This window comes from Prinia subflava, chromosome 2 (genome assembly GCF_021018805.1).
Source record: "Prinia subflava isolate CZ2003 ecotype Zambia chromosome 2, Cam_Psub_1.2, whole genome shotgun sequence".
Lineage (NCBI taxonomy): Eukaryota > Metazoa > Chordata > Aves > Passeriformes > Cisticolidae > Prinia > Prinia subflava.
Genome location: NC_086248.1, coordinates 94,356,092 through 94,369,670, shown reverse-complemented (window position 1 = coordinate 94,369,670; position 13,579 = coordinate 94,356,092). Strand labels below are relative to the sequence as shown.

Below are 13,579 nucleotides of genomic sequence, written 5' to 3'. Positions count from 1 at the left end.
AAGAATAGTGGGCATTTTGGATACTTGCTGGGCACTCTTATTCTTTTGATAATGGCTGTGGTGCTTTAGCATATTAGCAGGATTTGACAGGTCATGTGATTCTGCACCTTGACAATTAATTAATGAAGTCATACTTCTGAAAAGGGCAAGCATATCAGTAAATGGCAGCAATGGGATTGCAAGAATTGCTCCCTCTCATGATAAATTGCTCCAAATCTCATTTCTGGCTGACCAATTCATTTGTGTTAGAGCCTTGTTAAATGTAGTTCATGTCAGCATCTTTGTGACTGTATGCCATTGCTCTGTACTGAGCACTTTTTCACTTTTAAATATGAGTAGACTGATAGTATTTATTGTTGTGCCTTCTTAGATTAGCAGCAGTTTTAGAAAAGTCAGATGTACTTACTGCAAGTTAGCCTTGTCCTAATTTTTAGGGGGATCAGCAGTATAATAGGTGTTAAAATTGCATCATTCCTGAAATACTTTTTATTGTAAAGGACAGAATTACAGAAGTGGTCAGGCTGGAAGGAACCAGAGTGGGTCATCTGGTCCAGCCTCCCTGCTCAAGCAGGCTCATCCCAGAGCACAGGGCACAGGGTTGCATCCAGATGGTTCTTGAATATCCCCGGTAAGGGAGACTCTGCGCTCTCTCTGGACAACCTGCTCCAGTGCATGGTCACCTGCACAGTAAGGAGGCTCTTCCTCATGTCAGGAAATTCCACAAATGCCAAAGACTTATGTCCAGCTGTATTCAAATAAAGACAGAGAGTCCACCAGGGCACACACCCGTGGTGTTTTCTCTCTTGAGGTTTTGGAGGGCGCAGCCTCTTTTCATCCTAAACTCGCAACCACACCTTGCCCTCTTCCTTTCCCCATTGGCCGAGGTACTGGGAAGGTACAGCCTTCCCAAACTGCCTACCACATATTCCCCCCTTGAACCCACTCTTTTACCCCAAAGTTCAGAAACTCAGGCTTGTGCAGCCCCCTGCTTGTTTGTCTCAGGAGCCCAGCTGTCTGGGCTTTGCAGCAGACCTGCTTGCTCAGACTTGGTAGAGACACTAAGCCGAATTTCAAGGATGGTAACACCCATACCTTCACCTGTCAAATTGTTTGTAAAGACATCAGTTTTCCTCGCAACCCCTCCTCTTCTTATTTCTAAATTTGTCCTTACAAACCCTAGTTATTATTAACTTAACCCTTTCTAACAACTATGGAACATTTGAAACGTGCCCTGCTGACTTTTCCACGTCTAGTCCCTGCACCAGATGTGGCAAGTAAAAACAGAGAATAAAGTAGACAACGACATTTCCTATTAGCCCATTACTCTCTAGAGGTCTTTGTCTGGGGCTGCTGATAGCCAGGTTCTCCCCTTGTTTTCCTCCAGCTGAGAAGTCCAAACCTCCTGGGCATAGAGACCTTGGCCAGAGTATGATGGGTCCACCTGTGTTCAGCTGTTCTGGCTGCTGTCTCTGCCATCCTGGTTGGAGGTTATGAACAGCAAAGTCCAAAGGCAGCATCCTGTTCAAGGAACCCCAAATGACCCAAAGTAACCCCTCCCAGGGATTCCAGTGACCTCAGCTAACCTCAAGTTACAATTTCATCCATTTCTGCCCATTGCCTCTTGTCCGATTGCTTGGAATCGTCGACAAGAGCCTGGCTCTGTCCTCGTGGCCTGCTCCCTTCAGATGCTGACAGACACTGAGGTCCCCTCTCAGTCATCTCTTCTCGAGGCAGAACAGGCCCAGCTCCCTCAGCCTTTCCCAGAAGGGAGAAGCTCCAGTCCTTTAAACACCTTCATAGCCCTCCACAGTCTGCTCCATGTCTTATGGTGAGGAGCCCAGAGCTGAACACAGCATTCCAAGCCTCCTCAGGGCTGAGCAGAGGGGCAGGATCACCGCCCCCCCTTGGCCTGCTGGCAATGCTCTTCCTGATGTACCTCAGGATACCTTTGGACTTCTTGGTCAAAAGGCCACTGGTGACTCAAGGACAGCTTGTTGTCCACCAGCACCCCTAGGGCCCTCGCTGCAGAGCTGCTTTTGAGCACGTCAGACCTGAGCCTGTGCTGGTGCACAAGGGTAAGGAAACTCCAGAACGTTCTAAAGAACTTTCTCAAATACAGAGTTGGTACCAAGAATTACTGTCTAGTATGTGATTGGAGGAATAAAATGTTGGATAATGAATGTATGCATTCAAATATATAGGAGCTACATATTTGATATAGAAGTTTGTGGATATTTCCAGCAAGTTTAGTAACTGTCTTTAATTGAGGAACAGTTACATCCACAAATTTTCATTTTTTTTCAAAATTCTCCTATACTTTTATTATTTTGTGAAACTTGTTACATACATAACAGATTACAGAAAAAGGGGAGTTGGCATACCTCGCAGATGAAAAATAGCCTGGGATCTGGGGGTTGGTTTTCTCTTTCCATATATAGATATGCTCTAGCATAGTATGCTGGTTTGTCTCAAGTCTTCATCTTTTATAACTGTCTGTCCTATCTCATGTGAAAGTCAAACTCATTTAATTTCTGTAAATGTCTGTTCTGATACTGTCATATGAAAACCACATTTTTATTAAGTTCCTTTGGTCTGCAGGTCAGATTTACTTTGAACGTGTTGCCAATGTGTTGGCATTTAGTCTTTAGAGGAATGAGGATCCTCAGAAGTTGGGAAGTATTGAGCTTTTTTGGTAGGTAACTCTGATGCCCTGCAGTGATGGTTGGTTTGGGATGGAAGGGATGGCTCGTGGTGTAGCTTTGCATACCTGGTGGTCCAGCAGATAGTGCCCAAGGACATAACTAAGTGTGGATGTGGAACTGGATGCTTTGTTCTCCTCTTTGCAACAGCTTTTTAAAGACAGGGAGTTAAATAGTCTAGGCACAACTTCAGTTTCTGCTCATAGAATTGTTAAGTTTGGAAAGACCTCTGAGCCAGGGTCTGACTGTTACCTCAGCACTGCCACGTTCACCACTAAACCATGTCCCCAGGTGCCACAGCCACATGTTTTTTGAACACTTTCACCAGCGCTTCCACCACTTCCCTGGGCACTTTGGTTCAATGCCTGACCATTCTTTCCTAAATTTTTTCTTCCTAATGAAGAAATTTTTCCTAAAATAAAACCTTTTTAAACCTATCTCGTGCAGCTTGAGGCCATTTCCTTATCTTGTTACTTGGGAAGAGGGGAAACATAAGCTTCTGTGTAACAGAGGTTTATCAGTGAGTTCCCAATCTACCATAGTGTCTTGCCAGCTTTTAATAACTTTTACTTGTGTTGCTTTGTTTTACTTCCCCTTTGTGTGTCCCAAGAACCATGGTAGTCCTTCCTGAATCTGTAAATTCTTCAAGTGAGGCAGTGAGATTTATCGTGTGCTGTTCTCTCCAAATACTTGCACCTCTTCAATCCAAATTCCAGTCACACTCATTAAAAAAGTAGAGCTCTCAAAACAAATGCTTCTAAGGCTTTGTGAAAATAACTTCTGAGCTGGAGAAATGGGATTCAAATTAGTACCTATCTGAAGATAAAGGTACTGTGTGGGTACAGCTGTGTACGAGACATCAGAAAATCCATATGGGAAAAGATTATAGGAAGTTAGGTTTTATAATCCCGATGTTGAAGGAACTATTTGATTTTTCTTGTGCTTTTAGCTGTGATCAAGGTGGTTTGTGAAGGAAGCAAAACTCGTGGTTCTTTTTGGAATTGGTGAAGCACAGATGCAGCATAAATTTAGCTGCAGGAAGCCCCAGTCCTGTTAAACAGGAAAAGGAATAGACCTAGAAAGTAAATGTAAATGCATCTGTTGATTTGGCAAGAGATAATGCCTCTTCTTAAGAGTTGTGCAGCTAAATTAACTTTTCCATCAGTGTGTGTTTGTTAAAATATTTTGTGAGCAGTCAGAGTTCTACATTGTTATGTGCTTTAGGTGAGAGGTGAACACAAATGATACTTAATTTTGACTGTAGAAGTGAGTGCCCATTATTTCCATTAGGATTTTCAATTTGAATATTAATACTGAAGTGGTGTGATCTGTTTTGGAGCAGGTGAAAGCAGTTCGGCTGTTCCCTGCAAACAGGACTTAGATGCTCTGTTCTGGTAAGAGTTAGAGAGGAAATGGGTCAGCCTTTGGTGAACTACATTAAAATTGCCTCAGATAAATGTAAAGGTCAGTGTAGGCAAACTAGATTTTTCTTGTAGTAAAGTAGGATCCTCTCCTAGTGAGGACATTACAGTTTATTGCTAGCTGTGGGCTGTTGCTGTAACAGCATTTTTATAGCCTTATGTGAGCCGTGCTAAACTGTGGCTCATCTTAATATTTTATGTACCTCAATATGTTGTTCTACATTCATTGTTACAACCTTTGAAATTTCTTGTCTTACTGAATACTGCTGATACTCACTGGTAGTGTCCTTAATACTTCTTGTAGTTATTTTTTGACTTGTTTCAAATGCAAATATTTTTGTTGCAGTTCCATCTGCAGCGATGATTAAAATTGCTTCATAGGTTTGGAATACAAGCTGGTTGACAGCTGGTTGGGAACAATAGAGAAAGTTTCAAAACTGAGTTTGTCTGATAAATAATGCTGTAATAGAAATATGCTCCTGGATTTTGGGGATAGAACAGGTCATATGACATCTGTCATACAGCTGCTGCTACCTTTGGGGTTTTTTTTCTTCAATTATAGCAGAAGAAATGAGAGCACCAATAAAATTAAGCGAAAGAGATTTTTTGGGTTTTCAGGAGGAGTCAATGTGGATCACTGGCATGTTGAAAGTAAAAAGTGAATAGAAAGCTGAAGTGGTTTGTGTTTGCATTCTCAATCTATTGCAAAGGAGCTTGTGCTGTCCCAAACTGATCAAGTAATTCTTGTAATCATCCTAAGGAAGCATGTTGAAATAATTGAAATATTAATTTGTCTGATCTGCATAGGAGTTGATGCTGTTGTGATACGTGTTGTGATTGGATCATGGCTTCAATTTTTAGGGCAAATAAGGTCACTACCCTGTACAAATCTTAATTCAATTCAGGAATCTTAATTCAGGAGTTGCAATTAAGAGACTTGATTTTTAGTAAAAAAGATTAATTGCATGAGTGCATAACATTCAAAGCCATAGTCTTCTGGAAATTAAGCCCTTTTACTGCTCAGAGTAATTTAAGAATCTTGATAGCCCTGTACTTCAAAAACACTTGAGGATGTTCACTGTTCTTGAGTTTCATCTTTTGATCTGTCACCACGTGTATTGCAGTATTTTGGAAGGAATTCAGGCCAAGTTTCATTTGGGTATAAAAATCAGAGCTGGATATGTTGTGTTTGATCTTGAAGTATTTTGGAAAGGCAATTTTACCACCGTACTGATGCCATTATCTGGAGTAAATTGGTATGACCACTCTAGGAGCTACATTGATTTTAGTGATATAGTTACCAGTACAGATTAGGGATACTGAATTGAAGGAATTAATCATAAACTATGGTGCAAGACATTAATGTCCCTATCTTCTCTTTCCGTTTTGCTTTATGCTGCAGGATCACTAAGAGAATGGGCTACAAGAGATCTGTATAAACTAGTTCATATTGTGGCAGGTTAGCAGAAATCTGTTCATTTGGAGAGCTAAATCTGGGTTTAAGCCTACAAGTTCACATTTGGGTGCACCTCTACCTCTGTCAGTTTGCCATAGGTGCAAAAGTGTGTGACAGGAAGGTTTGAGGGAATTGGTGTTTCAAATTAACCCAAATGTGCTGCAGTTTTGTCTGTTCAAGTGTTCTGGCTTCTGTTAAACGAGTGCAGAAAAGCCCCTTACCTCTCGAGGGCATCTCATTTCTGGTACGTGCACCTCTGGGTTTGCCTGTTCTCGTGGGGGTTTAACAGGAAGGCCAAAGGGGTGAGTGCCCTCCCACTGCAGCTGTAGCTATGGAGAAACAGGGGCTAATGCATCTGTTAAGCATCTTGTGAACCAAAGAGATCAAGGAGAAAGTGTAGCACTTTTCCAGAGCTGTCTCACCATTTACAAGACAATACAATTCTGCTGTACGAAGAGCCAAAGAAAACGTTCAGGGGGAGTAATATGACTGGAGGTTACATCAGGACAGAAAAAGAGGTATGGGAAATAAATGCAAGTGACACAGCAATTTCAAGAGTTCAAAATAAGCTTATATTTCTAACACTTTCTGTGCTTTTATTGTTCTTGCAATTGAAATGTTTAAAGTAAGTATTTCTGGAAATGGTTTAAAAGGGAAATAAATAACTTGTTTAGGTAAGATATTTCATGAGCATTTGGATTTCTTCCTAAACATGCTCTTCAGTTCCTCTCTTAATATTTAAGACTGCCCATTCAGCCATCACTCTTTGCTACCTTTGATGTTGGAGTTTGTGCTAAATGGCAGAGGGAAGCTGTCTGTGATCTGTCTAGGTTTTCTCCACATCTACAGCACTACTGAGTATGTGTAGAAAACCTGTTATTACAGGTTCCACCAGACATTTATATGTAAAACAAATTCTTGCTTTTAAATGTCCTCTATATAATTTACTGAATGTGCAATGTCTTCCATATATATCCGTTTGTGCAACGTAGTAGCAAGCATGAAAATGATTCTTTGCTTTACCTCAAGGAAAGGGGTCTTCTGATGTTTTGATACGAGAGTCTGATTATTCAGGTTCACAGCCTTCAGAGAAGGATTAAAGTTCAGCAGCAATCATTTAATGTTTTTGTAATTACATTCATGTAATGCATGGGTGAACTTACTGAAGCATACTGAGTTAAAGATGTGCTAAATGCTAGTGAAATTTGAAGAGGAAGGAGCACAACATTTAAAAGTGTAAGGCCTTAATTTGACACTGTGGGTTTAGGGGGTTTTTTCCTTATGCAAGCTTGGGATTCTATGGATGCAAGTACCTACATGTGGTAGGAAACTTTGCATTTAGTACTCTACAATTACCTGTACTTGAGTATTCTGTCAACCTAATATAACTTCACTGAATCAATATTTTTTTAAAAAGTCGAACAGATATCAGCCATTTGGAAAGACAGAATTAGTTGCTGTTAGGAAAAAAAGTTGTATTATCCAAGAATTGCTGTCTTAACTTCATTTTGGCATTTAGGCAGCATTAAGAGATAATCATCCTTAAAAATATTTTATCATAATGAAAGTCTTAAGCAGAACACATTGGTGTACATCAAAGAGAATATTATGTATTCCATTTCCCATTCCTAAATTTAAAATGTGCTTCTTACCTGCAGTTAGAGTGAATGCTCTTTGTTGATGCTCTTGCCGTGTGGAATCCCTGACAGTCATATAAGTGTGATGAGATTAATTAAAACCAAACAATCACAGTGAGGCCAGAAACAAATGGGGGAATCCCTGGCTGCCTCTTCTTTCCAAGACAGAAGTTTGTGAAGATGCCTTTTAAAAGGAATTTTTGCTGATGTGCTGCAAATATTGTAGGACTGGCTGGCAAGATTTTGTCTCTTGGCAGAAAGAGTCAATGGCCATCCTGTAAAGATTATTCTACCTTGTCTAAAGTGACTGAAATGATTCTGCCAAAGGAAGTTGTTGTAGTTGATGCTTAACACTTTTAATTAATTTGTTGTTTTCTTGTGTGTTTTTTTTTCCTTTGTAATCTATAGGCATTTCAGTAGGACTATGGAGGAGCTGGTTCACGATCTGGTCTCAGCACTGGAAGAAAGTTCAGAGCAAGCCAGAGGAGGTTTTGCTGATACTGGAGATCATTCTCGAAGCGTGTCTTGTCTTCTAAAGAGACAGGCAAGGAAAAGGAGGGGACGGAAAAGACGTTCATTTACCACCCACCATCCCTGGGAGACCGGCCACTGCCTGAGTGAAGGCTCCGATTCCAGTTTAGAGGAATCAAACAAAGACTACAGGGAGAATCATGCTACCAAGAAAGACCACAGTGATTCTGATGACCAGCTGCTGGTTGCTAAACGTAGGCCTTCCTCAAACTTAAATAACATTAGAGGCAAAAGACCTCTGTGGCACGAACCAGATTTGGCTGTGGACAGTTTGGGAAACAGAACTTTGCGCAGGAGGAGAAAGGTGAAACGCATGGCAATAGATCTGCCATCAGAAGTCTCTAATGCACTGACAGTAACTCAACAGCAGGATAACAACAGAGACCAAGAAATGGACAATAACAATAAATCATACCAGCACCAGGAGTTTTCCAAGAGCAAAGTGAAAAAAAGAAAAGTATCTGCAGCTCGACAGGGTCCAGAAATCTTGGATGAAGGAGTAGTTATAGAAAATGAAGAAGTGAACCAAGCAAATAAGGACAAAATGGAATATGAGGAGCAAAAAGGCTCAGATGAGAACATGAGTGACAGGTTATTCTTTCTTTTTCTTTTTACGGAAACTTTGGATTATATTTGTTTGCTTTTATTACTGTTGCTTGTATTGGGAATCTTCAGATTTTTTGTTGATTCCAGAATTAAAATTCTAGCATTAATAGTATCTGTTTTAACAAACTACTCTTAATTTATTTACATCTACTATTTTTTATGTATTAGTTGCTCAGGTTAAGGAATTCAGCATAAAATAGAAAGTGATGTAGCAGAGGAATAACCAAGAAAACACTTTTGTGAAATAATACATTCTAATTGTTTCAAGAGTAGGAATGACAAAATGCACATACAAATAACATGGACTTTTCTCGATTTTTCAAGTGGTAACAGTTGTCAGATAAGAATTTAGTGTTTTTCCAATATCTAGACATTGGTGCTTTGATTGTTATCTCTATTTGTCAGAAAGGTTGTCAGTGTTTAGAGTCACCATTTAAACAGTATGTTCTGGTGTGTCATGGGCATAAAAAGTCTGCAGGTTTCCAAGGATATAGATCATTTACGAAATGCAAAAACCAATTTACAGTTCAGAAACACCTGAGCTACCATTAGAAAAATGGAGGAATGATGACCCTTTGGCAGTACACCTCATCCATCCATTCCAGACAGCAGTCATACTACAGTGGTAATTGTTTCCAAAGTACTATTTTGACAACACAGTAAGGTGTAAGTCATTTTTCCACCGTACACAGGGGATGTTAACTGCAGGGCCTGGTAAGCCTGGTTTTGTTTATTCCACATGCCAGGTTCTGAATGCAGAAGTGTCAGCAAGACAGACACATCTTGAAAGATATAATTTTGATCAGTTCCTTGACGGCACTGGTGTCCCTGGGTTTTTTTTTGTAGGCATTTTATCTCTGAACTGTTAAGCCTTTTCCTTACTGAACAGGTAGAATAGAGATGCAGAGAATGGTTTTGACCAGAGCAGTCAGATTGTAACAACAGCAGCCTTGGTAAGTGGCTAACTCCAGTGATAGTCAGAAAATCCCACTCTTTTTGTTACATACTAGCTCTGTCCTTCACCTGCGAACAAGAAATAGCTGGAAGAGCTGAATAAATCCCAAGCCTTAAACATTTTTGTCTACATGTTAATTACTAGAGCAGAACTCATCCTTCAGGGCAGCCAGTGTAACTTCAGACGTCTCCCTTTGACATGCAGGTTAGGAGTCTGTGCTGTCAGGAAACTTTTAGAAAACTTCTCTTTTCTTTGATGATACTTGGGGTCTGTTCCTCCAAGACTGGCACTTAAAGACAGATGTGTAAAGATTTCCTTCAAACTAGGAACCGTTGCATAGTTTTTCATATCTCCATAGTCTTGTTGTGGTTTTTATTTATAAAAGTCTTTCTGTTATGCTACAAGGGTATCAGTTCTTCAACTCAAAAGTTCTATAGCTTATTTTTGGGTGGAGAGAAGAGTGATCAATAAGAATATTCTCTTGTAGACTCCCACAACTGAGCTAATCAGGTCAGTCTGAATCTTCTTTCTCAAAAGAAATTTTATTGTTATTGTTTGAAAAGTTAATCTTCCTCTTCAAAATGCCTGATGTTTTGTTACCCTAAATTCTGCTTTTGCTCAAGTTATACTCCAAATGCTTGTCCATGGCCCCAGTAAACAGTCTTTAAAACCATTCTCATCTTCTTAGGATTTTCTGCTCATGCACGTGGTAGAGTGATGGTCTGTCATTCTACTGAATTGCTTTCAATGGTCAGCTGTACCAGAAAGCTCTGAAGTCACTGAATTAGAAAACTGGCATTTCATAGTGTGGTTAGAATTCTGACGTGTTTAGGCCTCTCAGGTGGTACTCAGGTGATCAGAATATTTTGTATGTGCATAATTTTAACTTGTTTTAATAAAACTTTATTTAGATGCAGTAGTGCCTTTATTAGAGCTCGTTTAACTAGAAGAATTTGAAAGAGCCAGCAAACTCTTAAGAAGAGTATGTTCTGAAATAAAACCTGAGATTTTACAAGTGAAGGTGGGATTGTACAAGATACAAAGAGCTAACAAAGCATCTTGGATAACACTTGCACTTCAGCAACACTTGCTGGAAGAGGAAGAATAAAAAGTATACAAAATTGCTTTTGTTTTGTATGCAGTAATGTGTGCAGTAGTGTTCAGTGCAATAGTTCATTATTTCTTTAAAAAAGGACTAAATTTGTAGAAGTTTGTTTTTTAAAACCAAAACAAAGCTGATAATTTTTAATGGAAATTAAATTGCTTGGCTCTAAAACCAGTCAGAAGTTTTCAGTGTATACATGACATTATTTGAAAATAACGTGTTTTTGAAGTGCACATCAGAAATGTTAAGTGACACTTCTTTTGCAGTCTTTTATCTCTGTATGTGAGTGTTCAAACACCAGATAGCAGTAACCAGGTTTCAAGTGCATGATTCAGAAGTTGGAGAAGGAATCTTCAAACTCTTGAAATGTCAGCATCTAAATGATCCCAAAGATGACTTCCTGGGAGGATTGTTTTAAGCGCTGGAAATGAGATTTTTGTGATCAGAGCTTATCCATCCTTATCCTCAATGCACAGCTTTCAGTCATTTTCAGCCAGATTCAGCACTGTGTGAGGTTCTGGGTGCTATTTAATTCCCACAAGCTTTGGCACTTGTTGGTGTTTGAAGTGACTGAAGAGAGGTGAAATCCCAATTGCCTGGTTTGAAAGAGAAGCAGCAGTGAAGCTCAGAGACACCACTTGCTGTGGCCAGGGGGAAAAGAGGAGCTGCTCAGGTCCTGGGCAGCACAAAACTCCCACATCTCGTGTAAAACCAAGGCACCAGACAGCTTTTTAATCATAGGAACTGCAAATGACAAGTATTTCTTCTTTGTTTCCAGAAGTGTAGAAATAAAGATGCAAAAGCTTTTTGGATTGCTTAGCTGTTCCTTCGAAATTTTTGCTTTCCCACACTGTTTTATAGGACTAAAAGGAGTCTCTAGGTTTTTCTTTTTTCGTGGAAGTCTTGCTGGGAGGGGAATTCTCATTACAAAGCAAAGGAATTAGCAGTATACACTGCACTATTCTATTAAAACTGCAGATATATTCCATCATAGCAGGTTTCATGTACTTAGATATTAATGTATTAATTCCAGAGGTTTTGAATTTATTCAGTGAATTGACTGCCATGTAGCAATTATCTCAGCTGTAATCCCCGCCCAATGTGACTGTGGCCTGAGGACAGGGAATGCTGTGGCTGCCATGGTTAGTTTGAATTTTTTAATTTTTTTAAAATTTTTTCAGAAGTTTCAAGTGGTTATGTTTTCATGTGCTGACTATTCCTTCAGTTTCAGTCTTTCAGGGACACCTTCAGAGAATTATTTCACAATTGAAATATCTTACTTAAAACAAAGAAGGAGACTGTTCTCAAAATCAGAAATTTTGGTAGGGAAAGTGGCTGAAATATCAGGGTTGAAAGGATTTCCTGACTTTATTTTAAAACATGCAATTAATAAATGGACAAGAAGAATCTATGAAGAAGGGATGCTTTTTCCTTTGAAATGGATGATGTAAAATTGTGCACAATGAAATCTATGGACAGTAAAGCCACCTGTGTTATAATTAAAGTGAGGATGGGATGCTTGCTACAAGGGAATTACTGAGACTTGCAGTATTAGGAAGTTCAAGTCTTGCTTTCCCTCACGAAAGATGGTTCCATTCTCATTGCATGCACCTCGCCTTTCTTCTGCTTAGGGCAATTGTGTAAGTGCTTAAGTCTGTTCTGATTATTTTATGTATATTGTATTATGCATACAATATAGTGTAACTGTTGCTTGTGCATCGAGAATTTGGATAAGCATAAAATGCAGCAAAGATTAAGACAATTTAATCTTCAAACACAGAGATATGTCTATACATATCTATATACAGATATGTTGTAGAAAAATCAATCACTGCTTTGTGCCATCCGCTACCATATTGTGTTTCAAATCCTGTTGGGATGCCTCCCAAAGGAAGATACTAAAAACATATATATGCTTATAATTAAATAAAAATTAGATTAATTTTATATAATTCATATATCCATATGAATAATTTACATAGTCACATATTAAAAAACCCAAGACTTGCTTTTGTGAGAAATGAGAATTTAAAAGGAAATAAGTTTCTTAAGTGTACTAGGTATTTGATAGAAAAATAAAAATAATCCATTATTAAAATATAAAAATAATTGAAAACAGTTGATTTCAAGTATAGGACAGCATGCAAATTGTAATTTGAATAAGTGTACAAAAGATAAACAGACATAAAGTTCTTGTGGGTGGCTTGTCTGGGCACATCAAGAGTAGCCACAGTATTTATGAAATGTACTTGAATTTGTGTGCTGAACTGAAGTGTTTGGTTTTTTTTTTTTCAAATTGTTCTACATCTCAAAATAAGTAAAATGTGATAAAATTTTGGTGAGAATATTACCTCCTTAACATAGCTACTGTCTTGATAAAAAGTGAAATAAAAGGTTTACAAAAATGCCCTTTCATGTGAAACTCAACAAAGTGCAATCTGTGTTATTAAAAGACCAGTCTGATTTACTGTTTAGAGATATGTGGATTATTGTATGTAATAATGTGCATACACCAAAATCCCAAATATCTGCTCATGCCTTTGAATTTAGAGAGGCATGTGCATGTTGTATACACACATTCTAATTTGAAGGCCATGCTGGAAGTCATAGAAAAGTAAACTGTACCTTGTGTTTTTGCTGTTGTTGATGTTATGATCATGAATCATACTTATTTTCTTCAGGGTGACCTTTATTTTGATTTAATTGGTTACCTTTATTATAAACTTTTTCGGTTCTCCCTGAGCAGTCATGAAACCCTAAGCAGTATCTTTTCCAGAATATTTGCAAATGATGTTCAGAAAGGTAATTCGATTTTCAGACTCTTATATTTCATGTGCTGAAGGAAGGCTTAGGCTGGTTTTGATTGAGACTTTTCCTATTTTATTGAGCAGTGGTGTTCCAGGATCAAGCTGAATTGCACAGCATAAGAAGGGAGCAGTGAGCATTTGATGGAAGCAGATAATAAAATGCATCAATTGTGTCAGCACCTCGTTGCAGTCACATCTGGCTTACTGTCAGGGTACCATTAGATTCCTATGGTTTTATGTGCCAAAAATAATACGCTCTGTAGTTAATGGAACTGGGATATTTGCAGTTTGATTAAAAAAAATCATCCTATTTTCTCTCCGATCTCCGTTGGGCTTAAGATCAATCTGAGCACAGCCTTGTC

General features: G+C 38.8%; 1 protein-coding gene across 1 annotated transcript in view; it reads left to right on the top strand.

Moving 5' to 3' along the window:
* Nucleotides 1-13,579, top strand: part of GPATCH2 (G-patch domain containing 2) — a 116,145-nt gene that overhangs the window by 2,053 nt on the left and 100,513 nt on the right. Inside the window, exon 2 of the mRNA XM_063391055.1 lies at nucleotides 7,622-8,335. Coding sequence (XP_063247125.1) covers nucleotides 7,622-8,335 — 714 coding nt within the window. The remainder of the gene's footprint in view (nucleotides 1-7,621; nucleotides 8,336-13,579) is intronic.